General features: G+C 39.4%; 1 protein-coding gene across 6 annotated transcripts in view; it reads left to right on the top strand.

Moving 5' to 3' along the window:
- LOC117608969 (uncharacterized) overlaps nucleotides 1-27,216 on the top strand; it is a 56,975-nt gene that overhangs the window by 9,779 nt on the left and 19,980 nt on the right. Inside the window, exon 1 of one of the 6 annotated variants that reach the window (XM_034334772.2) lies at nucleotides 3,606-3,643. The exons of the other annotated variants lie outside the window; for them this stretch is intronic. Within the exon in view, the coding sequence (XP_034190663.2) occupies nucleotides 3,621-3,643 (23 nt within the window). The 5' untranslated portion in view covers nucleotides 3,606-3,620. Of the gene's footprint in view, nucleotides 1-3,605; nucleotides 3,644-27,216 lie in introns of those variants that run through there. 6 annotated transcript variants of the gene reach the window in all.

Raw genomic sequence — 27,216 nt, 5'->3', positions numbered from 1 at the left:
CAAATTTATTTTTTATGTCACTCGACGATCGTTATCGAATAAAATTTACGGTTTTTCGTATCGGTGATGAGTCATACTGTTCCTAAATTTTTCTCGGAACCGTCTCAACCGTCGCAGTCGATCTCGCATCGCGCGGATCGATTGTGACTCTCGAAAAAATCGTTCGATCCGCTTTCGACGCAGAATCGAATATACACAAAATGGTTTCGCAAAAGAGACCAACGCAACGTTGCGGCTGGTGTTAATCAAAATATTTAGAAATTTGAAACGAATTTAATTTATTACTCATGACATCAATATTTTGAGCCTCAGTAGATATGGCACAATTAAAAGGAAACTATTTAATTTTGCAAAATGTATTAGCGGACTTAGGAGCGATGGCGGTTGGAGTTGGTACATTTAAAGTTTCCCTTTTGGTATTTCTGGTTTCTCGTTGCTTACGAGCTGGTTGCGAGTCCCTTGTTTGTCCACGAATCGATCAGGTGCTCTTTTGACAGCATGTTTGTTACGTAAACGCAGAAAAAAGGAAAAGAATGGTTTCGCAATGCGTGTAAACACGGGATCGTTTGTAAAATAATAAAAAGAGGATTTTAAACATTGTTTCGAGGTCGCCTCATAAATTGTTTATAATTTTTGTCGTTTAAAAAGTGTGAAATTTGGAAAGTGCTGGATAATTCCCTGTTGGGAACGTCTTGGGCCCATTAGCGCTCGATAATTCCCCTCCATAGTTCCTTAGAACTCCGGAGGCCCAATTGTAGGGAATTATCGAGCGTCCACTGTGTCTAGCAAGTCTTCCCTATATTATCTTACGTTAGAACGCAATTTAGTTCCATGTAAACAGTGTTGCGTGACCTTTCCAGGACTGTTTCGAGGTCTATGTATGATACACCTCGCCGAGACGTTTGCGTATCATTTCTTTTTCCTTCGAATCCAAGCAGCTGCTGCGGTTTCGCTTGCACGCACATGTATACACGCGTCTGCGACACGCCCGTGTTACGTGTAAAAATGGTCTTTTTACCGTCGCTGCCGGCCAATCCGTTAACCTAAGAAGTTTACGGACGGCCATCCACACGGCGACTGGAATAATAATTATAAAATAGCTACACGATCCTTCGTGAATTATGTTGGACAACGTTTAATGAGAATTTTAAGTGGTGGTTTTGAGAACCTTAGAGGCGTTATTCGTGCACTGGGATATAGGAGAATAGTGCATAAATATAGTAGGATATATTACTAGATGGAAATATTTAAGTCCAATTAGGGTTCCCTAGAAAAAATGGTGATGCTCCTAGTACTTGTCCTTCCCCATAGGCATCCCCATAGAATTCCCCATAGAATTTTAAGTGGTGGTTTTGAGAACCTTAGAGGCGTTATTCGTGCACTGGGATATAGGAGTATAGTGCATAAATATAGTAGGATATATTACTAGATGGAAATATTTAAGTCCAATTAGGGTTCCCTAGAAAAAATGGCGATACTCCTAGTACTCGTCCTTCCCCATAGAATTCCCCATAGAATTTTAAGTGGTGGTTTTGAGAATCTTAGTGGCGTTATTTGTGCACTGTGATATAGAAGCATAGTGCATAAATATAGTAGGATATATTACTAGATGGAAATATTTAAGTCCAATTAGGGTTCCCTAGAAAAAATGGTGATGCTCCTAGTACTCGTCCTTCCCCATAGAATTCCCCATAGATTTTAAGTGGTGGTTTTGAGAACCTTAGAGGCGTTATTCGTGCACTGTGATATAGGAGCATAGTGCATAAATATAGTAGGATATATTACTAGATGGAAATATTGAAGTCAAATTAGGGTTTCCTAGAAAAAATGGCGATACCCCTGGTAGGTCCTTCCTAATAGGTATCCCTAGGGAGACTGACGGTGGAGGGCAGTGGCCCTACTTATGTAATATAATATCAATTATAGTGTCCGTTCGTCTAGTGAAAAAGCACTGACTTTGGAGACCAAGTTTAACCGCAGCAAATATCATAAATCTAATTATTTAATAAAAGCGTTAAAATAATTAACATAATCATCTGATAAAAGCTTTAGAATTTCAATAATTTATTTGAAATTACAAAATACACTAGACGAACGGACACTATGATTGATATTATACATTGGTGGAATTAATTCTGGACACTTTGAATAAAAATATTCTTTATTTCATATTTGTGCAGAAAATATATATTCTGCAATGCTAAATTGATACCATAATATTTTTATTGTAATCTATAATATTTATACTTAATATTTTCACACGATTTGGTTTGTAAATGTTTTAAAATTTTAATTTAAAAACATCTAAACTGTGTTGTTATTTTTGTTTTCACGCCTGGCAACACGAAACGTCGCATCATGTGAAATAGCCAATCACAGGATGAAATTAATTTTTGTTGAAATTGTAATTTTTATTGTATATTACAATTTTTTATATAAACGACGCCCTAAAATTAGAAAACAATGATTAGAATATAAAATATAAATGATTATATATTAAATAATTTGAACAAATGCGAAATTTAAGTAAAAATTTAAAAGTATCCAGAATTAATTTCACTAGTGTAGGATCCTGACCCTATCGCGTGGGCGTGGGCGATTTCCCGCGAAAATTTGAATTGATATTTATTTATTTTTCTTATTTCTCAGTTATATACTAAATTTTCTAATGCGCAATAATAATAAATGATATTTTCCTTCTAAATGTATTTTTAATATCAAAATCATCAAAATTGAGATTCCGAGAATTCCTATTTCCCCTATATCGCCATTTTTCCTAGGGAATGCCTATTTAATTACTCATCGAAGGTGATCATTTTGAAATAATAGATTAACCTGTTACTTCATTAGCCAATTATTTATTAAGTAAATCATTACGTAAGCTCAGGAGCGTTTCTAATTTCATCATTGAATAAGCATACCTATTTGGTATGTTATCAGTGAACATACATCTTATCTAGTAATTTAGGCATGCGGTATCGGATAGCTTGTGCGGGTCACCTTCATTCATATTTTTCTTACAAGATGCGCGTACACTTTCACCGTCGATTACCTTTTTTGTACGTCAGGTGTGTGAGCAAACAATCTTGGCCTTGATTTGAAAATCTAGGTTGCATTGCTCTCCTATCGGTTCTCTGTTATCGGGTCCCATACAATGACTGGTTGGCTTATCTGATCTATTTTTTTTTTACCGATCGACAAATACGCGTTTGTAAATATTGTGTTTGTAATATGATCACTCGTATGATCTATAAACCCTGTTTTATGGAGAAGGCCATTGATAAGAATAAATTTTCTTGAAAGCTGTCTGTTCGTCGTGGTATTAAGTCCAGGATTCTCTACTTTTTATTTCACGGAATCGATCGGTCCGACTTCCGGGATAGCCCGTTACTGACGCAATACCTGCCAGAAGGCAGAGAAATTATTCGTAGGAATAACAGTTCCGCAAAAGAAAAAGTTTCACTGACCAGAATCGACCGACTAATAGATTGTTTCCCAACTGTAACGTGCATTTCGTTTCGGTCTACGTGAGCCTACACCGTATGCACAGTTATGCTTATAACCTCCTACTGGATGCACCATTTTTTCACCTCTGTCCAGGGAACCGATAATCGGAAGTCATGCAAATTCCACGACACACTCGGTGAGTCTGCTTCATAACACCACCATCTATGTACGATCCTATTATCCTGTCGTCTGATTCGTGACGAAAACGCAACAGTTTCTTGTTAATTCCCTGTTAGGAGATTGATGTAACTACCAGTAGGCTGGAGTGTATTCCGCTACTTCGGTATAATTTTGTAATAAATAATATAGGGTAATAGGGTGAGGTTGGGAAATTATAGAAAATACCTGATAGAATTTAATTAATTTCTTATTTAATGCATTGTGAATGGATTTTAAGAACGTTGGTGCAAGGATATTAACCTAATACGAGATACAGAATTGGGGCTCTCTCCATGGTCCGCGCGTCCGAGGGTTGAGAACAAGGGACATGTATGTAGGTCTTCTCAGTGAAGATCTACGGTCTTAGATGTTTAGTCACCTATTCTAGACTTAAAATTGCCAATAGATATAGAAATCAGTATTAGACATCAGCTAGATAAATGAAAATAGAGGCAGATAAGTTGGTCTCGTTCCGACGTGAATTTCGAGACACGCAGTTCCGCGAAACGTGTTGTCGTGATTTATACAGAATCGTGCGATTAAGTAATACGTTTGTTCCCGATCCGTTTACGTAATCGCAGGGAGAACAGGAGGTATGCGATTTACGTGACCAACGGAGTGGAGTGTTCACGAGAAATGGCCGACGGCCAACGAGAGAGCAACTTTCGACTCGATTCGAATTCGATTTTTCGCGATTTTCTCAAGGTCGACGATTCGTCGTTCCTTTTTGCACACGCGATCTACCGCGCAGGCGCATACCCACGGATGCACCGTTACTCGTCCTGCAATGCAGATTCCGTGATAGGTAAATGTACGAGGCGGTTTTCTTCCTGTAGATGATTGTTCAGGATCATCTTCTTGATAGCTTGTAGGATAGTTTTAATCATTGGATTAACTAAGATCATTGTGGCTTGGGGAGTTCCCTAGGGTCTAGTGTTTATCTTTTATTTCACTAGATTTTAGGAGAAAATTTAAGAAATTGAGGATTTGGGGAATTTTTGAATTTGGAAATTTGGAGGCTTCTGAAATTTGGAAATTGAGGATTTGGGGATTTTTGAATTTGGAAATTTGGGAGATTTTTGAATTCGGAAATTTGAGGGATTTTTGAATTTGGAAATTTGGAAGATTTTGGAATTCGAAAATTTGGGAGAATTTTGAATTTGGAAATTGAGGATTTGGGGGATTTCGGAATTTGGAAATTTGGAAATTTGGAGGGTTCTGGAATTTGGAAATTTGAGGATTTAGGGGATTTTGAAATTCGGAAATTGAGGATTTGGGGGATTTCGGAATTTGGAAATTTGGGGATTATGAAATTCAGAAATTTGGAGGCTTCTGAAATTTGGAAATTGAGGATTTGGGGATTTTTGAATTTGGAAATTGGGAAGATTTTGGAATTCGAAAATTTGGGGGATTTTTGAATTTGGAAATTGGGAATTTGGGGGATTTCGGAATTTGGAAATTTTGGAATTTGGAAATTTGGAGGGTTCTGGAATTTGGAAATTTGAGGATTTAGGGGATTTTTGAAATTTGAGGATTTGGGGATATTGAAATTTGGAGATTTAGAGGATTTTTGAATTTCGAAACTTGGGAACTTGGAATTTAGGAATTTGGAAATCTAAAATTTTTGAATTTGGAAATTTTAGATCCATAGAATCGTGAAGGGGACCACCAGGGAGGGGGTCCCTCCCTCATTTCTGGGGGAGCCAGATCACCCCTATATTAAAAAAGCAGGCGATTAAAACGGAACCCGTGTCCGATTAGTCGCGATTCCTATCCTAACGTGGAAAGTATCGTCCTATCGGCTGTCTACCCTTATCTGGCGATTCTGTGGCTCGTAAAGACGAGCCAAACGAGAGAAAAAAAGTGAACTCGGACGAGTTGCGTTTTACAGTTACACAATCGACTATTTTTGTCGAGGTTAGCTTGTTTAAAGATTTATTTAGTCGTTCGTTTCTTTAAATATTTCCAGGACAAATTATGTTCCAGTTACCGTGTCGCGTGTCTCTCTTCATTATCAATTACGTGACCTTAAACCTCATCTTAATTGCTGTTTAACAAGAGATACAATCTCGAATGATAAATCATCTTCATGATACTTCCAACTTTATTGTATTTACCAGTTTTACAGTTACGTCCTTTGTGTCGAACAAAACCTGTAGAAAAAATGGTATTATTCCTAAAAATGTATTTAAAATGTCCTCCATCAACTTAATCCTTATTCAAACATCATTTAATTTATTTAACCATTTCCTTTTGCAAAAGCGAAAAAATATATTCAAGTTTCACTATTATAATAAATTTCCAATTTTTTTTCACCTTTTACAAAGAAAGAGAAGCGTTCGAATTTAAATCAGACGAGTTCATTAAAATTCAGAGATGATCAAACCGGACGTCGCCTCGTTAACGATGCTCTGCTCCTTTTTTTCTCTCTCTCTCTCTCTCTCTCTCTCTCTCATAAATATCTTTTTTTTCCTTCATGATTATCACAGCGGTGACCTTAAATTCTCGTTGCATATTTTCTTGAACGATGGCCTGCGAGAAGATTCGCCGGACGCAGAGAAATCGAATCTGAATTTTGTCGTTGATAATTGGAACGAAATCTCTCTCAGTGCGTCTGTCCGGTGAATCGGAAGTCGAGGAATCGAGTTGACGTTCCACTTGACTTGACGTTCCACTCGAGCTACTGTTTAATTTGGAAACTACGAAGAAAGCGTCCAGTCTATGCTGTTTCTTCGATAATAAATATTTAGGCTAGATATTAAGATAAAAAAAAACATTGCTCGAAGTCTCGGTTTTTCTTTCAGACAACTTATAATCAGAGTCACATTTATTTCTTTCTATAAAAATCGAAAAGTTTCGCTGAAATTATAGCTGGCTCCGTAATTACAAGGATCGAGGTGGCTAGAAAAAGCAGGTAATTGCGCGAAGGGAAGCTTAGAGGGCGATATTTCGCCCAGTCAGTTTCCGCCATGTTGATTGGCCCTGTCCTGCGACATGGTATAAAAGGATTTCATTCCTTCCATACAGATGAAAATCTCGTGCGAAATCGCCCGCCCAATTTAACGTTTTATTTTCTGCTAATCGCTTTTTAATGAACGCGACTAGACACCGGAAATACACCCAGGGAGCGTGAACAAAAAGCAACCGGATAATCCAGAGCAGTTTATTACTCTCTCGAGAAACGGCTGGGGAAAGAAGAACAAAAAACAGTCCGGCAAACTTGCGATTGAATATAAGTGGAAGTCCTTCGTTGTAGGTTTTAGATTCTTGGATGGGGATATTTTAGAGATAATTAAATAATTGTGGCAGGGTAAAATTATAGTTTCCTAGCAACAACGAAAGTATGCTCGAAACGAGAAGAAACACGATGGTGTTTCAAGCAGCGAGGGACCAGTTTTTCCTTCGACGCCAACCGAACACGCTCTCTGATCCACGCGCGATCTTGTAAGACCGCTTCTTATAGTGGATCGACGATCATCCGAAAGTCCCCCTGGTTTCTTGGACAACGTTAACACTTTGCTGCCCCTGCTTCGCCATTTTGTTCCATTGTGTAATATAAAAGCAGTTATTAACCTCATTAGTACTCTACAATAGTTCTTATCTTAGTCAGGTTTGAATTATATTTGGGTAGGGTTAGAATAAGTTTGGGTTAAGTTGGGTTTGCATAAGATTAAATCTGGGTTGGGTTTAGAATAAGTTTAGGTTAGAAATGAGTAGGGCTTGGATTAAATTTAGGTTAGGTTAATTTTGTTCCATTGTGTAATACAAAAGCAGTTATTAACCTCATTAGTACTCTACAATAGTTCTTATCTTAGTCAGGTTTAGGTTAGGTTTGAATTATGTTTGGGTAGGGTTAGAATAAGTTTGGGTTAAGTTGGGTTTGTGTAAGATTAAATCTGGGTTGGGTTTAGAAAAAGTTTAGGTTAGAAATGAAAAGGGCTTGGGTTAAATTTAGGTTAGGTTAATTTTGTTCCATTGTGTAATACAAAAGCAGTTATTAACCTCATTAGTACTCTACAATAGTTCTTATCTTAGTCAGGTTTAGGTTAGGTTTAAATTATATTTGGGTAGGGTTAGAATAAGTTTGGGTTAAGTTGGGTTTGTGTAAGATTAAATCTGGGTTGGGTTTAGAATAAGTTTAGGTTAGAAATGAGTAGGGCTTGGGTTAAATTTAAGTTAGGTTAATTTTGTATTAGATTTGAATGGGGTTAGATTAGGTTTAGATTAAAACTGCATGGAGTTAAGGTTGGGTTTAAATTGAATTTAGGTTAGGTTAAGTTTATATTAGATTCAGGCAAAGTTTTATTAAATTTGGATTAAGTTTGTATTAAATTTCATCTTCACTTAGCTCCTAAAATATTCCCAAGCCCCCCTTTCATGGGTTCGTCGCTCGTCTGAGAATATTCGCAAGCTTCCATCTGTCCATCCGCGTCCATCTTGTTCAGCCACTTTTCGAAAGACCATCGTACCGGTCGTTCAAGAAAGTCCGGCTTATTATTCGCCATTCAGGCCACCCTACGGAAAGTGGCTACCCTCGGGGAAGGAAAGGCGACATCGCTCTCCATTTTTACTTTCTTGCTTACCTCTGGTGGGAGAAAGTAACGAGAAACTGACCGAAAGATGTTTGATTTCTTAGAAACCAGCTGCTGTACAATTATCTTCGGATAAAAATCACAATTACCCAGGAAGACTTCCAAAAATTATTCATGGATATGTATCGTCTACAGTGCAGTTAATTTCCATGGTAATTAGAGATGCGGTTGGCTGTTAAGTTGATTAGCGCGGAGCAAGGATAACCACAGGCTAACGAGATTAACGGATTAGCGATTGCAAGTCACGATCTATGCTATGCCTCAGCTTCGTTTATTCCAAATCCTAATTTCCAACTTGAACTCATCGAAATTTTCCTTGTTTATCCAATTGGGACTTGACATATTAATAACAAATTTTTATCTGTAACGCGATAACCGATCATTGTTCATCCAATCAAGTATTACGTACAAATATTTATGAAAGTAAAACAATTTTCTTACTGTTTATCCAGTTGAATGTTATATATCATGTTTGACACATATTCATTTTTCTGACGATGATAAAATTCCTAGGGGAAAACCACTTGATCTTTGCGCCTGCTAATGAGTACCGATTAGCAGATAAACCCCCTAGGAGTGTATTAATCATGTTGTTAAGTATATATGGTGTCGAGGTCAGGGTCACGTTTAACGTAGCCATGGGGAAAGCGGTGAAAAAGAAACTACCATCACCTTATCCAGGTAAAGAGAAACGACTCTCCTTTGCTGGCCTGGAGAAAAAGCTGATTGGGACATGATCGAGGGGTGAAAAAGTTGAAAGAAAGTCCTGCAAAGAGAAATAAGTGGAGAGGTTTAACGAGACCGAGACTTCTGTTCAATTTTCATTGTCACTCTGTGTAAAATGTTGGCAAAACGCTAATAGCCCGTTCTTAAACACTGCCATTCGCGTTGAACATTTCAATGGTAATTAGTTGAATTACCCTTGATGAGCGTAGAACGTTGGGAAGCAATGAAATTTGATGACGAATAAGAAAGACACGAGAGATTATGGGTGAGACGGAGGATGAGTAGAAATCTCTGGTCTGGTGAAGAGAGAAGAGGAGATCGATTATGCGTGATGAATGTTGTCATTAAAAAAATTACTCGTCCCAAGAAACGGCGAAACCAGCTCTCCTACCCATACGAAGGAACTTCAAACTCACTTGGCGACCATCCTGGCCGATCTTCACCGAACGAGGTGGGGGAATATTCAGCTTCATAAAAATGCATCGTACCTCCTCGAGAAAGTTTCACGAAAGTCACCGTGGAAAAAGAGCGAGATTTCAGGATGGTCGTGAAAAAGTGTGTCGCCCAGATGTCGAATGAAAATAATCGCCTTATCACTCTGCTATGTCATCAACCGAACATACGAGAATCCGTCTTGATATATGATAATTCGAGGAGACTGAAGGATTGATTTACCATTTCTCTTTACGTTTATTTGAGCAACGCAAAAATTTGCATGAATTCTTCTAGTCATATCGTGATTCAACAAGATTGTAACATCATATCTGATATTAATGTGTACAATCTGCATACCCTGGTTTTATTTACTATATCAAGGACATGCTAATTGCAATTTGGGAATGTGTTACTCAATGGAATCATTACTCTTCCTAAGACTTAGACACTCCTTAGGCTCTTCTCAGGACTTGGGCAATCCCTCAGCTCTTGTTAGGACATAGGTACTTCTTAGAATTTTCCTGGGATCTAGTCTCTTCTTAGGACTTAAGCAGTTCATAGGCTTTCCCTAGAATCTAGGTACTACTTAGGCTCCCCCTAGGACCTAGACACTTCGTAGGCTCTTCCTAGGACATAGGCACTTCTTAGGCTCTCCCTAGGACCTAGGCACTCTAAGGCTTTCCCTAGGACCTAGACATTCTTTAGGCTCCTCCCTAGGACCTAGGAACAGCTTAGGATCTCCCTAGGATCTAGGCTCTCCTAAGGCTATCCTTAGGGCTTAGGCACTCCTAAGGCTATCCTTAGGGCTTAGGCACTTCTACAGCTTTCCCTAGGACGTAGGCACTCCTTGGGCTTTCCCTAAGACTTAACTACTCTTTAGACTCTCCCTAGGACCTAGACACTCCTAAGGCTTTCCCTAGGACCTAGACACTCCTAAGGCTTTCCCTAGGACCTAGGCACTCCTCAAGCTCTCCTTTGATCCACCCAATATTGAAATGTGGGTTGTGTGGAATTCGATGAGGTACTAACACATACGTTGTCTTAAAGAAATGTTTATTATACCCAGTTTACACAATCGCTAAATTAGTAGGTCGCTCGGATGCTCGTGTCGCATCGGCTGATCGACTACTGAATGACTAACTGACTGACGGGGGAACCGAACTCGACCGCGCTATTTATTTGTTTTGAATTTCGGGAATGTTCGGTTTCTCGAATTGTCAATAAACGCGAATCGCTCGCGAATCTTCCAGTAGCGCCGGTGCGGCGATTGAACGCTGGTGGGAGATTCTCGCGCGTTCGCGATCTTTCTCTCGCGGTCGATCGCTGCAGAAGGCTCATTTCCCTATACTTCCTCCTAAACAAAAAAAAAAAACTTTCAATATCCACTAAATAATTAACCTTGCATAGAAAGTTACAGAATATCAGAATCCATTATCGTGCATTCGCTCGTTCAAACATTTTGAAAACACTCTCCTCGTTAGTGAAAACATCTGAAACTGCATAAGTGACTTTCCTTTCTCCCTGGAAGAAAGGTACCAAAACTGTCTGGCAGTCAGTGGGTATCGTATACCCGTTGGAGATAAATGGGCCGCGATTAAAGTCATGCGTACTCGTCCATATTTCGAGAGATCGATTTATATTCAGAGTGAAGTTAATGATCGAGGTTGAGCCGTGGGGATATCAGCGTCCAGGGAGAACCACGAAAACTTTTGATTAATCGAACGACAAGAAATGACGGATGCGTTGCGCGAAATTTCCTCGCGACACACCGTGTAATGTCGATCGATAATTCAACGTGAGTTATTCGAGGATCGACAAGTGCACGCGATCCAACAGCTTTCGGATGTTGAATATTCTAACCGGTCAGTCCTCTCCACGCACTCGGACAGAGAGTTTCTCACGCGATTTTGTCCTCTGTGCCTTCAACTTACATATTACTATATTCTAGTATTTTTTTTTTTTTTACTATATTCGGAGAAACTAGCCGATGCGTGCAGAATAAATTATACTCCCGAGCACATAGAAATTCTTTGTTGGAAAAAAAAATTGTTTGATTCGAAAGAAGATAGGCGGTTAGAGAAAGTAACTAGAATCTAGTGACTAACCATTTAAGGGAAACGTCCGATCAGATTGACCCGCTTCCACCGTATACGACCTCTCCTCGGTTTACTTACCTTTGCTCTCCTCCCGTAAGATCGTACGTGCATGAAATGCGACTAGAAAGGTCCTTGAATGTGAACGAGCCCAGGGTGCTTAGTGACAACGACCTTGCCACTATGACATATCCTCGTGACATCGTTTTCACGATGCTCGTTTTCCCGTGCCGAGTTTCAATCTGACCTTAAAACATCGCCTTTAATTACCAGCTCTCCAACTTGCCGCGATTCTTCGCCACGCTAAGAAATATTGACGAGCGTCGGGTTCAATTAAACAGGACGAAGTGTCTAAATAAAGGGAAAAACGTTTCTCCATTTATAACTGACCCTATTCCCCTTCTAAACTAGTTGGATTTCATTTTCCAATATGGATGTTGATTCCCACGGTTGTCTCTCTTTGGTAATTGGCAGTTCTGAGACGTTGTAGAAACATTAACAATAAATGGAGAATTTTTATACAGAATTGATATCATTTTAAAATTGTAGGGAATTTGAGACGTTTCTTAGAAAGGTAACACAGAGCAGTGAAGGCAAGGCAACCATGAAGAGACTCGCAGGTGAGTAGCCTGGAATCTCCGATGGCAACGACCTTGCCCGCGACGTGTCCTCGCGTTATCCTCTCGCGGCGGCATCCTGTTTACATCCCGGTTCACCTGACGGTAAATCGGATTTCTCTTTTTCTCTGTCGGTCGTTCGCAAGGATTATTAACGCATGCGTCGAGGCGAGTCGCTTCTCTGCGCAGTTTCCCCCACTCTTCTCTCCTCTCATCCCTACTCTTACCCCCAGTGCGCTCGTATTGCTCGTGCAGAAAACATTAAGGGTGTTTTGCAATTCCATTTATCCATAGCGCTTGTAACATTAATAGAAGTTGATGGGTCAGATGGGACAAAGATCCAAGTCCCAAGGAAACGGCGACTTCTTGCTAAAAATTCGTTACATAAAGGTCCCGTTCTCCGGAGCTGAAGAGAAATTGAATCATAAGGTCGTTCCCGTAAGCTAACGTTGCAGGACACGTAACACGTCGCGTGTAAAATAACGTAAGACGTGTAACGATCGTCCGTGGTAACACACATTGCCCCGGGATGAAACACGATCGTGTCAGGTGAGCCGTGTGTGTGTTCCGTACAGCACAGTCCACGGCGTGACCTTATACACTCTCCGCGGATCGAGCGAACTCTCTTCCGCGAAGAAAGCTCGTCCGACTCGAGATATAGCGTATACTGGAACTTACCGGGTGTCTTGATGTTGACGAAGAGAGGAAAATGGGATCTTCTTCGTCTACATCGTCATTTTTCTTCGAGAAGTCCAATGTACTGTACACTCCAGAGCGATGTAGATTTCCTTTGACTGAGGATAAATGTGGGGGGAGGAGTGTTCCAGCTGTTTTCGGTGTTGGGCGGACGTGGGAAGGCTTAGGGTTCCCTAGGGCTTAGAGCGAGTATAGGGTTCCCTAGGACTTATAGAGAGAGCCTAGGGTTCTCCAAGATTTAGGGGGAGTGCCTAGGATTTCCTAGGACTTATAGAGAGAGCCTAGGGTTCCCTAGGGCTTAGAGCGAGTATAGGGTTCCCTAGGACTTAGAGAGAGAGCCTAGGGTTCCCTAGGGCTTGAGACGAGCGCCTAGAATTTTCTAGGATTTATAGAGGGAGCCTAGGGTTCCCTAGGGCTTGAGACGAGCGCCTAGAATTTTGTAGGACTTATAGAGGGAGCCTAAGGTTCCCTAGGGCTTAGAGTGAGCGCCTAGGATTCCCTAGGGATTAGAGCGAGCCTAGGGTTCCCTAGGCTTTAGATGAAGTCTAAACTTGGTGCTTAGAAATCGTTTCGCTATTAAAATGCGAAGATAGGTGTGTCCTCTTCGCGATGAGACACCTTGACGTCGTCATAGTAAAAAATAGTCGCACGTGTGACTCCAGGTGATGAGATACATTCCCTTCCCCCCACGTAATCCGCGATCATAACACGAATTATACGTCTAATGAATTCATCCATGGCTTGAGTCACTTTTCGTGTATCCTCATGCCTTTGGAATCGGTCGCCAGGCAAGAGAAAGAACACGATAGTATTACGTGATAGGCTTTGTCGTGGTCTGCGTGCACACACGCATCTGCACCAAGGAGGGCATTGAAAGGAGCCTCGAGATCGAAGATTGCATTCCTGGCAAGGGCGTTTGCAGGTTATACTCTTCGTAAAGAAAAGGATACCCGAATGCATTTCTTTTTTATTCTTATCCCTTTAGACTGGAATTCTGTTGTGCAGGCAAGCATTGAGGCTGTATGATAATAAAATGTAGGTAATAAATTATAAATATATAAGTTTATTAAAGTATTCTCAAGTGTTCTTTTTATCTTTTTTTTTTTTTCGAGTAACTCCGGTTAATTTATGCCTCTGTCTTTATCGTTCTTTTACGAAGATAGCGAATGTTATTGTGTTTAACTAATTGCGGAATATTTATGAGCAGCTCCTGAATTTTAATTTTTTTTTTTCTTGCCGCCGTCGAAACTAATTTGTATAATGTTAATTACAGATTAGAAATTATTGCGTCGCGAAGTGCTACTTGTTCTTCTATTTTCGCACATTGAAAATTGAAATATGCGATTCAGGAATAAATCTCGCAATATATGCTTAATTAAAACAGTTCCTTTTTCTTTGGAACAAACGTACTCGAGTTCGTCGAATCGAATATTTTTCCTCTTTGGAAATCGAAAAATTTCTAAGCTGAGTCATTAAGTTAGGGGATTTACGAGGATACACTTTCTATGACTGTCAGACATTTTTATCATCTTACGTAATCGGTGATCCGTTTGTTCCACAATGTACGATCTGATACGTATAAAAACAAGTTAATGGAATTTTGAAGAAATTAAAATAACTAACTTCCCATATGTTGCGCAACAGCAGACTAGTTTTCATTCGTGTATATGTATAATACATAGGTGAATACGTGTTGAAAAATAGTTTGCCGTGCAAGAATTAGAATACATTATCCTCGTCTGTGTGGCCCTGATGGCGTGCAAATAATACCATAGATCAATTTGCGTCACTTGAACGACAATTACGCTCGTTTAAAGATTCAACGTGCACGGAACAGGTGATGACACCCACTCGGCCTTCTCCTAGACACGCGTCCGGGACGCAGTCCTCACCTTCCTCTTTTTATCGTCACGTCATTTATATTTTGTATAACTGTCGTCGTTAATCTTTTATAAATTTGATGATACAGAAGTGGGACTTATGATTTTGAGGTATAGCTATGGAATAGGTTTGCAGGCTTTAGGATCGAGGTCGTAGGGCCAAGGATCTAAGGTCTGTAGGTCTAAGGACCCTTGGCTCTAGTGGTTTCAGGACTAAGGCCCATGGAACTAAGTTCTATAAATCTAAGGACCAAGGTTCATAGGCTCAAGAATCTAAGCTCTACTGGTCTAAGGACCGAAGATCCACGACCCTAAGGATTTAGGCTCTATTGATCTAAGGACCTAAGGTTATAGGCCCAAGGACCTTAACTTCACAGATCTAAGGACCTAAGGCCCCCAGAAAAAGAAGACCCCAATATTCACAGTGCAATATAAAATAATAATGCCCACCACCCTAGCCTAGAGTCAAATCAGTGCAATAGTAAATAATAATGCCCACCACCCCAGCCTAGAGTCAAATCAGTGCAATAGTAAATAATAATGCCCAACACTCTAACCCAGAGTCAAATCAGTGCAATATTAAATAATAATACCCAGCACCCCAGCCTAGAGTCAAATCAGTGCAATAGTAAATAATAATGCCCAGCACCCCAGCCTAGAGTCAAATCAGTGCAATAGTAAATAATAATGCCCAACACTCTAGCCCAGAGTCAAATCAGTGCAATAGTAAATAATAATGCCCAACACTAGCCCAGAGTCAAATCAGTGCAATATTAAATAATAATGCCCAACATTCTAGCCCATAGTCAAATCAGTGCAATATTAAATAATAATGCCCAACACTCTAGCCCATAGTCAAATTCTACTTCCTCTGTTAAATCTTACCCAGAATTCACCGGAACAAGCGAAACAAATGAAAAATTAAAGCCAGCGATGACTAACGAATTACATCAAAGGTAATACCGTTGGAAAGAATCGATGGAATTGTCGATCCCGCAGCTGGCACAATAAACAACTTCCAAGAAGTCTGATATTTCCTGCCGGTAACGGATACCAAGCGGTGTCGGTGCTAAGATAAATCCGGTATCGGCAACGAAACATGATTCCGCAATTATCGGATCGTTTAGAGTTCCACTAACTTTAAAAGCTAGTGAATCACATACCGGAATCTGAAGCTTGAAAAATACGCGTGCAACGCTATAGATTGTCCTTGTGCGGTGTTTTCTCGTTGTGCATCAATAGGGGCTCGATATCCGGTCGATTATCATCGAGACAGAAAAGAGAAAGTCGTACACACCATTGTTTCTAACAGTCCCTCAATAGTGACCCATAATGCACCGTGGTGGACATGTTCGAACTACTTTCATCGATTAAACTGTATAATTTTATCGATTTAATCGGTAACGTTACCGAGGTAATGCTTGAGAAAGGCATTAAAAGTGTCCCGTTTCAGATAAAAAGATTGCACAGAGTGGAAAACTGCAATCTCGCGTAACGATAACTACCAACGCGATCGAGTCCCACTTGAAAATACAAAATAAAGTCGATGCAAGGCTGACTACTCCCACTGTGAACATACAGGTGGGTTTCAGTGTCGCGAGGAGAGACTTGGGTTCGATTGCGTCACAAGGAGGATTGCAAAACCCGACGGTCAGAACAGCAGCCTTGCAATGCCACCGCCTTCTTTGTTCCTCGCGTTCCTTTTCTACGTGGAAGGTCAGCCACGAACGCGGCTTTTAAGTTCTTTTGTTCTATAAGGTGTTATGGGAAGGGTTCAATACATATAGGGTAGATAGCGTTAGTTATAGTTTACAGATAGGTAGTTTAAGGTCTGTTTATCTATCTTTAAGCACTAGGCCCCTCAAGACCTCGTTTTTCCTAGGATTCTCCTTCGATAGGAACATTTTTTCCTTAGGTGCCTTTTCCTCTGGAACCTCTTTCTCTAGAGATTTTCTCTCTTGGATCCTCTTTTCCCTAGGGATCTCCTTTCCCAAGGACATCCTTTTCTTAGGTACCTTTTCCCTAGGTCTTTCCATCCCTAGGGTCCCGTCCCCTAGGGACATGCTTTCCTTAGGGTTTTTTCCCCTAGGAACATACTTTCCTTAGGTGTTTTTCCCTGGGGGCATACGTCCCGTGGGTGTTTTTCCCCTAGGGACATACTTTCCTTGGGTATTTTTCCCCTAGAGTCTTCTCTCCCTACGATCTCTTTCCCTAAGGACATATTTCCCTTGGGTGCCTTTTCCCCTAGGGCCGGCTTCCCTAGAGTCTCCCCCCAGGGACATCATTCTTTTCCATGGACATCCTTTTCTTAGGTACCTTTCCCCCTAGGTATTCCCTTTTCTAGGTGCCCTTTTCTCCAGGTCCTCTCCCTAGGGACCTCCTTCTCAGGGCCTTTTTCCCCTAGATCCTCTTTGCCCTAGGTGCTCTTTTCTCTTCAGTCTTCATTCTTTACCTATGGAATCTAACAATACTTGGATTCGTACATCTTTACCCTTTTATCCTAAGGACATATAAGGATAGTGGTAACCTTACCTAAAGCCACGGTGGCACGCGACTGTATACCGTTGTCAACTTGTCACCCGAAGTGTCACAATTGACCCCGGTGAAAGATTCCTCGCGGCAAGTACGTCGTGTCTTCCGCATTCGTAATTTCTCGGTAAATCCCTCGAGTAACGAGGAAAGTTGTTCCAGACGGTTCTCCTTTCCTCCCTCTCTCTCTATCAACCGCAACTCGTATCACCGGCTCGCATGAATTCTAATCGGTTTTTACGTAATATCGGCGGGTACTGCGTGCAAGGAATGCTAGGCTGCGCTTCTTTTACCACAGACTGAAAGGCTTCACCGGTTTTCAAAGCTATGCAACCGGTGCACACTTGTTCATAAATCAGTTTGCGTTCTTTTAATGCTCTTATCGTTAGCCTGATTTGTTTCTCTTGCCAATACTGAGCGCATTATACCTGCGGAATGCTGCAGAGAATACGTGCTTAACTCGTCTACTTTGTTTGCCTCTGTATATGACCTAACTAACTGTCTTGCTTCTCTTTTTCTTGTATCACATAATTGATATAATGGTCTTATTTTTCTGTTCCAGGTAAGATACTCGACTTCTAAAGGCACAGGCAGTTCTTTGGGGCAACTTCAGGATGGTTGGGTAATTCTAGTGGGTAGGGTACCACCCCGAATTTTTTGGCGTGGGTGGTACCAGTTCCACACTGCCCGGGTTCCCCCTAGCCGAATAATGCGAAAGGGACCAACCCGCGCGTACGTAAATGTATTTCCTCTCCGACTAATAAAAAAAAAGGATTTTTGACCGTTTAGTACTTTTGTACTGACCATTTTGGTAATAAAATACAGCCCGAAAGTTGATTTATATAATGACCAAAAATACTGACCATTTAATTTGTTATGAGTGATGGGTTCCTATTGAAATTCAAGCGTCACCCATGCATGGTCAGTCAAAGTGTTATAGATACAATATAAAATACTTAAGTTGTAACAACGAGCCAGTCAACAAATCATTCTCGACTATAAAAGGACTGGAAAGTTAAGAAAAGAAATGGATTCACAGATAAGAGAGTGATTATCTGTTGCAGTTATTGCACATGATTTTTAATTGGCTTTATCTATATACCTTTTATAAATAGCTGTGACAATATCCAGGGATTGGAAGAGATAATGAAAAGCATAATACCAGTTCAAGATTGAACATTTATTAAGATTACTAAAAGTTGAATATCAGGTATTCAAATTGCTGTTCACGTTACTGACAGAAATTATCTTTAGCGATGGATTAAGAAACAATAGAGCTTGAAATTCCCTCGAGGAAGCCTTAGAATTAGAAACGAAAGTCTGCAGTTACAAAACTCTTAATGCTTGTACGTAGAAAGTAACGTTCAGTGCTGAAAGGCTTCATGTACAATCATAAATGCCAAATTCATCATAGTTTTTCAAACAGTCGTGAATGTGCCAAATGGTCCCGAACATTGAAGAAGCTAATCCGTGAAACGTTAATGGACGATTTGCTAACGACGATTTCCAGTTTGTTAAGTTGTTTATGATCACGAGTACCTACGGTTCAGCTGCTAATGAACGTTGCAAAAGAAGATGAGAGAAGTGGAGGATTTTTTGTGCTGGTACCCAGGCGTAATGAATTGTTGAAATAGAAGAAATCAACGTTTTGCATAATTCCAGATGATACAGGATCAGGAAGAGCAGAAGCTATGTGGAGGAGAAGAGTCACTGCAATAGAATGTTGCATAATCAAACATATCTCTCTTAATAAATACTAAAATAAGAGAAGTTAGCTTATCTCTGGTCTAAGCTGGACTGCGGTTCTAGATTAAATTTAATTAGATTGAACTTAATTGATAGTAAGTCTGCTAATTAGATCAGATTCGATCTGGGTTATGTGCAAATTAGATTGGACTCGATACAAGTTTTGTTTAGATTATGCTAGATTAAGGCTAGGTTAGGCTAAGCTGTTAGGTTGAATTAGATGCGAATCAAGTTATTGTAAATTTCCGGCTTAATGTCTTTTACTATAGTCGTAGGATTTATACCGCAGTTCACCAGAGTCCATAACTGCGAAAAGACCAGTTTTCGTTCTTCGCGCATCTCCAGTGCGCATCTTCGCCCTGATTGGCGATATTCCCAAACGAAGTGGAAAGCGATTGGCGGAGAGCTCGCTGCGTTCCCCCACCATCTTCCAACCTGCGCGTCGCAGTTATGGACTCTGGTGAACTGCGGTATAGATATAAGCATATCTGATAAGTGCCGTGCGTCGCCGACTCTCCGGACGAATCTTGGACAGCTAAATCCGGAGCTTAATTAACGTAGAAATTGAGATCCTTATGAACCACGATTTTTCTCTAATATAGAAAATGATTTCACAATGGAAATTCAAAGCATTCGCCGACTCTCCGGACGAATCTTGGACAGGAAAATCTGGAGCTTCATTAACGTAGAAATTCACAATTTTTCTCTAATATAGAAAATGATTTCACTAAGGAAATTCAAAGCTATTGTAGATTTCTATTTCCCATGCGGGCACACGGTGAATGCATGTATTATCTTTTCACCACGGTAGATTAGAAAATTGTTTTTCCAATTTAAGAGAAAGTCCAGGCTGTTTCCTGGATCTCGTTGCTTGATCTAGACGAATGGAATCAAGTTCAAAAAACGTATCAGAATTGATATCGGTGCAGCTTTCTATTTAATAAGCCGATATCAGTGATTTTATTGATATCTTTGTAAAAATGTCTCCTTCGATAAGCAAATTTATCTCTGGTGCAATGTTCACCAACATTAACTTCATTAACATTCTTGTTTTCTCAGTGCATACACAGGTAAAAGCTTCTGAAATTCCAAACTATCCGTGTTTCTCCTTCAGCCTACTAAATCTTGCTCTTCTAGTTAACATTTGTTGCGCAGGTCTGCCCATTCAGACCCGTGTCGTTAGTTTATCGAGACCTGCTCGTATTGGAAAGGAAGGAAAGATGGAATCCTGGACATATTTACGACGTTCTTAGAGCATCTCTTTCTTCTCTCATTCCTGCTGTTTGAGACTCTTTGTAACATATTTTCTTTCCATTATTCTGTTCGATTTGAAAAATTCAGATTTCTCAATTTTACTCGTTCCATTCCTTGCCAAGTCTCTTCTTTATTCATCCTGATTGCTGCCCTTGTCTTTCAGCTCGTTTACACCATCTGTTTCTTCGGCTCCCCAGATCCCTTCATTTCGTTCCGAGTATCTTGTTGCTTTCGTGGAATTACTTTTTGCTCGATCCACCTTCCTCGACTATGAGTCAAACAGGCGAGTATCCAGAGGCTGGGACGCTGTGTGCGTGTAATGGACGCGCGAAGGAGAAGAGCAGCCTCCGGAGATGCTCCCCGAGGAGGTCGCGAGCAAGGCCACGCGGGGCGTTGCCCTCCTCAGCTGGTTCTCCGATCCGCATATACTCTGCTGCGCGTCCACTCGTCCAGGATCAATCTACTGGGTGTCTAGGATACGATCCTTAATTAAAAGGACATCGTTTTGATTAACCAGTTAACTGCGGAATTTAGTTTCAAAAATCCTTCATGGAATGCGTAATTAAAATGACGAGTAGGAGGAAGGAAGTAGAGCAAAACGAGGAAGGGTTACATTTTTATTCGATACAAGATTAATATTTCAGTTGAACAAAAATTTGAAAATTGTCAAAAAATAATAAAATTCATAAGAAAGAAAAATAATTTTAAGAAATTAAAGTATACGAAACAATTTGGAGAATACCAGATGCATTGGGGAAAATAATTATTAGGTTTACAAATTAATTCGATGCCTTTTCTTTATTTTGATTAAAGATTTATTTTCAAAAAACCATAGTAGTTCCAATTATTGAAATAATCGTTATTATTATTATGTGGTTTGTTACTTTTCAAATATTCAAAACCGCGGGAAAATATTCAAATTAAAAATATTAATTAAGAAGGCATAATACTAAAGGCACCGAATTAATTTGTACACCCAATAACTCAGTTTGTAAAAAGTAATGCATTGTACAGGGAATATTTGATACAACAAAGAGAATAATCAAATTATTTTGTATAAAATATATAGCAGTTTTATTGGTAATATAAAGAAAAAATACCATCAAATGACATTTTTATTACTTCTTATTGAAATTTGCCGTTTTTACATTAAATGGTAATTTTTTATTTTACTACCGAAATAAAGTTTTGGATTGACGTTTATACACGTCGAACGCAGTTAACTGGTTAAACACTGCACTTCGTTTTAAGGGACTAAAAATTTTTGGTTAAAAAATATAAAATCTTATAGTTTTCCACCAGAAACATTTAAAAATGCAAGTTAAAAGTTTAGGAAACCAGTGGGTTAAAGAAATAAGATTACGTAAAAATGTATTTAACATATTTAACATATTTTGACAAGTTGTTATGACGCCATATTGCTTCTACTCATATAAATGCCTCGGTTAGGTTAGGTCTATATCAAATTTTCCGGCCGCCTCGCGAATATAAATCTCTTTAGTCACGTTATACATATATTTTTAAATAAGGTAAACGAACCAATCAGAGTATGAGTAGAAACAATATGGCGACGTACTAACCTGTCCAACTCCACTAAGTACGTACATTTTTACACAATTGTATATCTTTAAACCATTCCTTTCCTAAACTTTTCATTTGTATTTTTGGATATTTCAGGTTGAAAACTACAAGATTTTATATTTTTAAATCACTAATTTTTGGTCTCCCAAAACAAACTTTTACCCTCTTTTCTATCACTTGTAGAATTTTCTGAATTCAATTTAATATATTTGATGCTACTTTTGGCAAATAGTACCACCACTTGGCATTGTTAGAGTTCAGACTAGTTGACATTCAATTCACGCGAACGTGAAACAAAGTAGCATTGAATATCCCATCAACTATTGTAATCCGAAGGTCAGGAATAACGCGTTAAGAATAACTATTTGTCCGTGGAATTAATGTGCATACTAATGATTTATGTAGGTGTTATTGTTCAACCTGCAAATTCCTAATATCACAATGGTTCTAGTACATAACCTCGTTAAGTTACATCAGTCGGTAATAACACACTTGAACTTGACAATTAATATTAACCTTGTGCCTGCTAATAGCACAATATATTCTTCCTACAACTTACTTTTTGTATTATAGTTTAGAAAATTCATATCCACTGTTATTTATTGATTAATCGTTTTTTAGATGAGCAAACTTGAGGTGATTGCTCTCTGATAGCCTGCAGCTGTTTTTTGTACCATAGGATTTAAAACTGAATGGATGTTGAGGAATGCTCGAAGACCAGCCAATTATCCAATTAATCACTGACCCACTGATTAGCTAGAATTCAGACTATAATCAATTTTGCATAAGTTGCAAATATTTCTAAAGAACCTCTTTATGGGTTCAAAGTGACCATAAACAATCTTGGTCTTGATTAGCCAGAATTCAGACTATAATCAATTTTGGATAAGATGCAAATATTTTTGAAGAACCCCTTTATGGTCTTGGTCTTGATTAGCCAGAATTCAGACTATAATCAATTTTGGATAAGATGCAAATATTTCTGAAGAATCTCTTTATGGATTTGGTCTTGATTAGCCAGAATTCAGAGTATAATCAATTTTGCAAATATTGCAAATATTTCTGAAGAATCCCTTTATGGGTTCAAAGTGACCATAAACAATCTTGGTCTTGATTAGCCAGAATTCAGACTATAATCAATTTTGGATAAGATGCAAATATTTTTGAAGAATCTCTTTATGGTCTTGGTCTTGATTAGCCAGAATTCAGACTATAATCAATTTTGGATAAGATGCAAATATTTTTGAAGAATCTATGGTCTTGGTCTTGATTAGCCAGAATTCAAACTATAATCAATTTTGCATAAGTTGTAAATATTTCTGAAGAATCTCTTTATGGTCTTGGTCTTGATTAGCCAGAATTCAGACTATAATCAATTTTGGATAAGATGCAAATATTTTTGAAGAATCTCTTTATGGTCTTGGTCTTGATTAGCCAGAATTCAGAGTATAATCAGTTTTGCATAAATTGCAAATATTTCTGAAGAATCCCTTTATGGGTTCAAAGTGACCATAGATGATCTTGTTCTTGATTAGCCAGAATTCATACTATAATTAATTTTGCATAAATTGCAAATATTTCTAAAGAATTCCTTTATGGATTCAAAGTGACCATAGATGATCTTGGTTTAGATTAGCCAGAATTCATACTATAATCAATTTTGTATAAATTGCAAATATTTCTGAAGAATCCCTTTATGGGTACAAAGTGACCATAAACGATCTTGGTCTCCAGCTGTGTGTTGGTGCCCGATGGAACGTGACGAGACACCGAATTAACCACATAACAAGAACCTCGAATTCCATGTTTAACTCGACGAATTCACGCAACGTAGCATCGGTTTCCTCGCTGGATTACATAAGACCACAAGTCTTCGTGGTACTGTTACCAAACGAGGCGCCATTGATTCGAAGAAAGGTGTAAGATATAAGAAACGATCAAGGAAGAAGTACATTTACCATAAAAATTAGAAATTGCTAATTGGAAGTAGGAAATAATATTACTTAGCAGGGGTTCAGATCCAGAAATTACCATCGCAATCAAAGTGTTGCTTCAGACGTAATTGGAATCGAAGAGCATACGTTCATACTTATATAACGCGAAGGACAATCATTTGATAATCCACCAACTCTTTTTGTGACAAACAAAATGACTTGCACGTGTCAAGCATAGTCATACGCTAATGAAGGATAATCTACATGCAAAATACTGTAATTGAGACGTTTGTTATTTGTTTCCTTAGCGAAACAGCTACCATGCAAGAGGCTAAATTCAATTAGAATATTCATTTTCAAAATAACCATTAATACATTCACGTATTCCTCTGTTCTCTAGGTAAAAGTTCTTCTAGCTTTCAAGAAAGGATGTTTCAAAACTTCAACCCTTTGGAAGACTCCTAAGATCCTCAAGACCGAAGATTTCCAAGATTCCATTAACCCTTTAACTGCGGGTGTGGTTTATAAGCCACATACTAAAATTATAGCCAGAGTGGTATATAAACAACATGTTAATTTCTGCTGATATCAAATAGCAGCTGTGGCTTATGTACCACTAAAATAAAAATAAAATAAATAGAATAAAAAAATCTTTTAACCCTCTATTGCATTTTGTTCCCAATTGGGAACTTAAGTTTCAAATGTTCTATAGTAAATTAAGTATACAATACTGAAGACTCTGAGCATGTTGGTTCCAAGTGGGAACAGTGCACAATTTTCTAATAAAATTTTCATGACCACACTCATTTTTAAGTAAACTAACAGCCATGTATATATTTTTCAACTCGTCATAAAAATTCATGCAATACAGGGTTAAAATAGAATATCACTAAAGTAATATAATTTAAAATTAGAGCATTCGGCTGTGCTAAAAGTACCCACAGAGTTAAAGGGTTAAAAGAGAGCTTCAAATTAGGAACTCAAGCGCGTTGAACCGTTTCCTCAATCTTTCAAATGAGTTCATTACACGAAGAAGATCCCTTAATCTCGTTACTCGGTAGACTTTCACGCGTATCTTGTCAGAGTTCCTGAAACTCCGAGGGAAGGCTTCGTCGATCGAAAATTATGACCCATTTTCCCTCGTACATCCCACCACCGTTCACTTTCTACCCGACGAATTAATCGAACGTTGGGTGGAACTGAAACTTTCAGCATTGTGAACGATCACCGGAGTTTCACGACTATCGATCGGAGGCTGAAATCAGCGAGCGAAATCTCGGCGAAGCCAGAGGCCCGGTGTTTCACTTGGACACGCGCCACTTTTTTTTCTCCTTCCTCTCGATATTTCCATTCCACTTAATTACGTTCTGCATCGATGGGATCCGCGCGGATCGATATCCATTGCCGATCGATCCAATCCGCTTTTACGCGAGTATCTGCTCTTACAAAAATTCTAGAGTTTCACATTGCATATTCTAAGAAGTGTTAAATAATTTTTTTAATTAGGGGCTCTGGGAGCTTAGAAGCGAGGTATTGGCAAGTAGCTACCTTCATATAGGGTAGAGTGCCCCAACAGCACTTCTTAGTGTAAAGCATTCATGGGGCTTGCCGATCATTGTGTTCGGTTCCGGAAGACCCAACACGTTGACTGCAATATAAAATAATTTTTAACAAAATACAAATCCGACTTCGAAATGCACTAAAAAGTGTAAAATAATTTCTATTTCATTTATACCAATATTCCATAGCTATTAATAATATCTACTTAATCGTTAACTAGGATACCAAATACATTTCAAAGTTTTCGGAGGCGGCGCAAAATTAAAAACTTTTCCTCTACTAGGAAGATCCTAACTCGGGCGTCGGCAACCTATGATAAATGACCCGTTTGATAATTTCAAGTAAACAATATTCAACGGGAATACAGGGTGATCCTCTCGCTAGAGGGCACAAAGGAACTGGCGACAATGAATCCCTTGACCGCACCATGAAGACGCACAGAGTCGCCTCGGCCCGGGTAGGTCCCCGCTGGCACGTGACAATACGGACCTCTTTATGGTGCGGTCAAGGGGTCCATTGTCGCCAGTGTTCCTTTGTGTCCCCTAGCGAGAGGATCACCCTGTATTCGAATTGCATGCCGGAGGACCGATAGCGAGAACGGACCAATCTCGACGCCACCTGGCGGTCGCCGACCCGAGCTAAGGGCGTCCGGGGAGACTCACCGCCTTCCCTTTCCACTAAATGGCATGCCAAGTGTCCTTAACGTCTGTGATTGCATTATGAGGCTGCATTCGTTTCTGATGCACTGGTTCACTATTTAAAGTGAGGATGAAGAATAGGGGGTGCTTTTTACTGTTGCAGTATTTTATTATCATAAGGCTACATTTGTTGACCGGCAATTTTACGCAGAAGCTACCTCATGTCACCGGCTATTATTTCGTAATTCAGTTTAAGTGCCAACTCGAGTTAACTCGTGACCGGTCAATAATGTCTTAAAATGGATATAATGGAAATAGTTATTTGATACACCTACCGTCTCTGGTTGTATTCATTGTCATCAGGCTTCCACTGTTTACAATTACACTGTAAGACAGCACTTACTCTTGATGCACTATTTCACTAATATGAGGTCTCAAAGGAATTGTTAACTGTAATATTTGTAGTCACAGTAAGAGCACTAAATCAGTGTTATGAGACCCGAAGGAACCTCGAGCCTAAACATTGTACTCCATGAAGGCAGAGCAGTCTTTTACGTCCAACAACTCATTTAATCTCTCGTTTTCGTTTTATTTCCGTTAACGGTACGGGGCTCATTTTATGTCCGCCTGTTCCACGCTTCTCCTCTCCTCGAAATAAGACTTACATTCAATTCGGCAGTAATAATTTACCATTTGTTGTCGTTAAACGTCGTGGAAACGGTATCGAAGCTGTAAGGAATTTTAATCGCTCAATTACTTTTCTCGAGAGACACTGCTTTGATGATCGATAAAGATTGTTCTGCTCTTAAATTCCTTGGCATATTTCCAACTACCGTTTTCCGAAAATTTCATTATATGATCGAGGGAGATTTACGTATTCCCCTCGCGAGCAATCTTTCTTCGATGCTCCTTTTTCCACACCCGTTCTATGGAAAGAGCGCGGCAGTGTCCTCGTCGAATGTAGAACGAGTACTCCACGAAGACAGACAGGGAGACAGACGGACGAGGACACGAACCTGACCTCGGCAAAGAACCGAGACGATTCGACGACTTTCAGCAGCTCGTAAAACAAGCATACCAGCGACCTCAAGGTGAGGACTCGCTGTTCGTCGAACTTTCTCTGATCTCTTCGCGTTCGCACTCGGAAAACCCTACTATCCATCTGCCTCTTAATTACAGTACCAGAGACGGCTTTCCAAAGATTTTCATCCGACCGCCAACTTTTATTTATAAATATTTTATATAAGAAATATTATGTAGGCGTTTAGT

The sequence above is a fragment of the Osmia lignaria genome, chromosome 8 (assembly GCF_051020975.1).
Source record: "Osmia lignaria lignaria isolate PbOS001 chromosome 8, iyOsmLign1, whole genome shotgun sequence".
NCBI lineage: Eukaryota > Metazoa > Arthropoda > Insecta > Hymenoptera > Megachilidae > Osmia > Osmia lignaria.
Note: the sequence above shows the minus strand (reverse complement) of the source record. Positions and strands in the feature narration are given on the sequence as shown.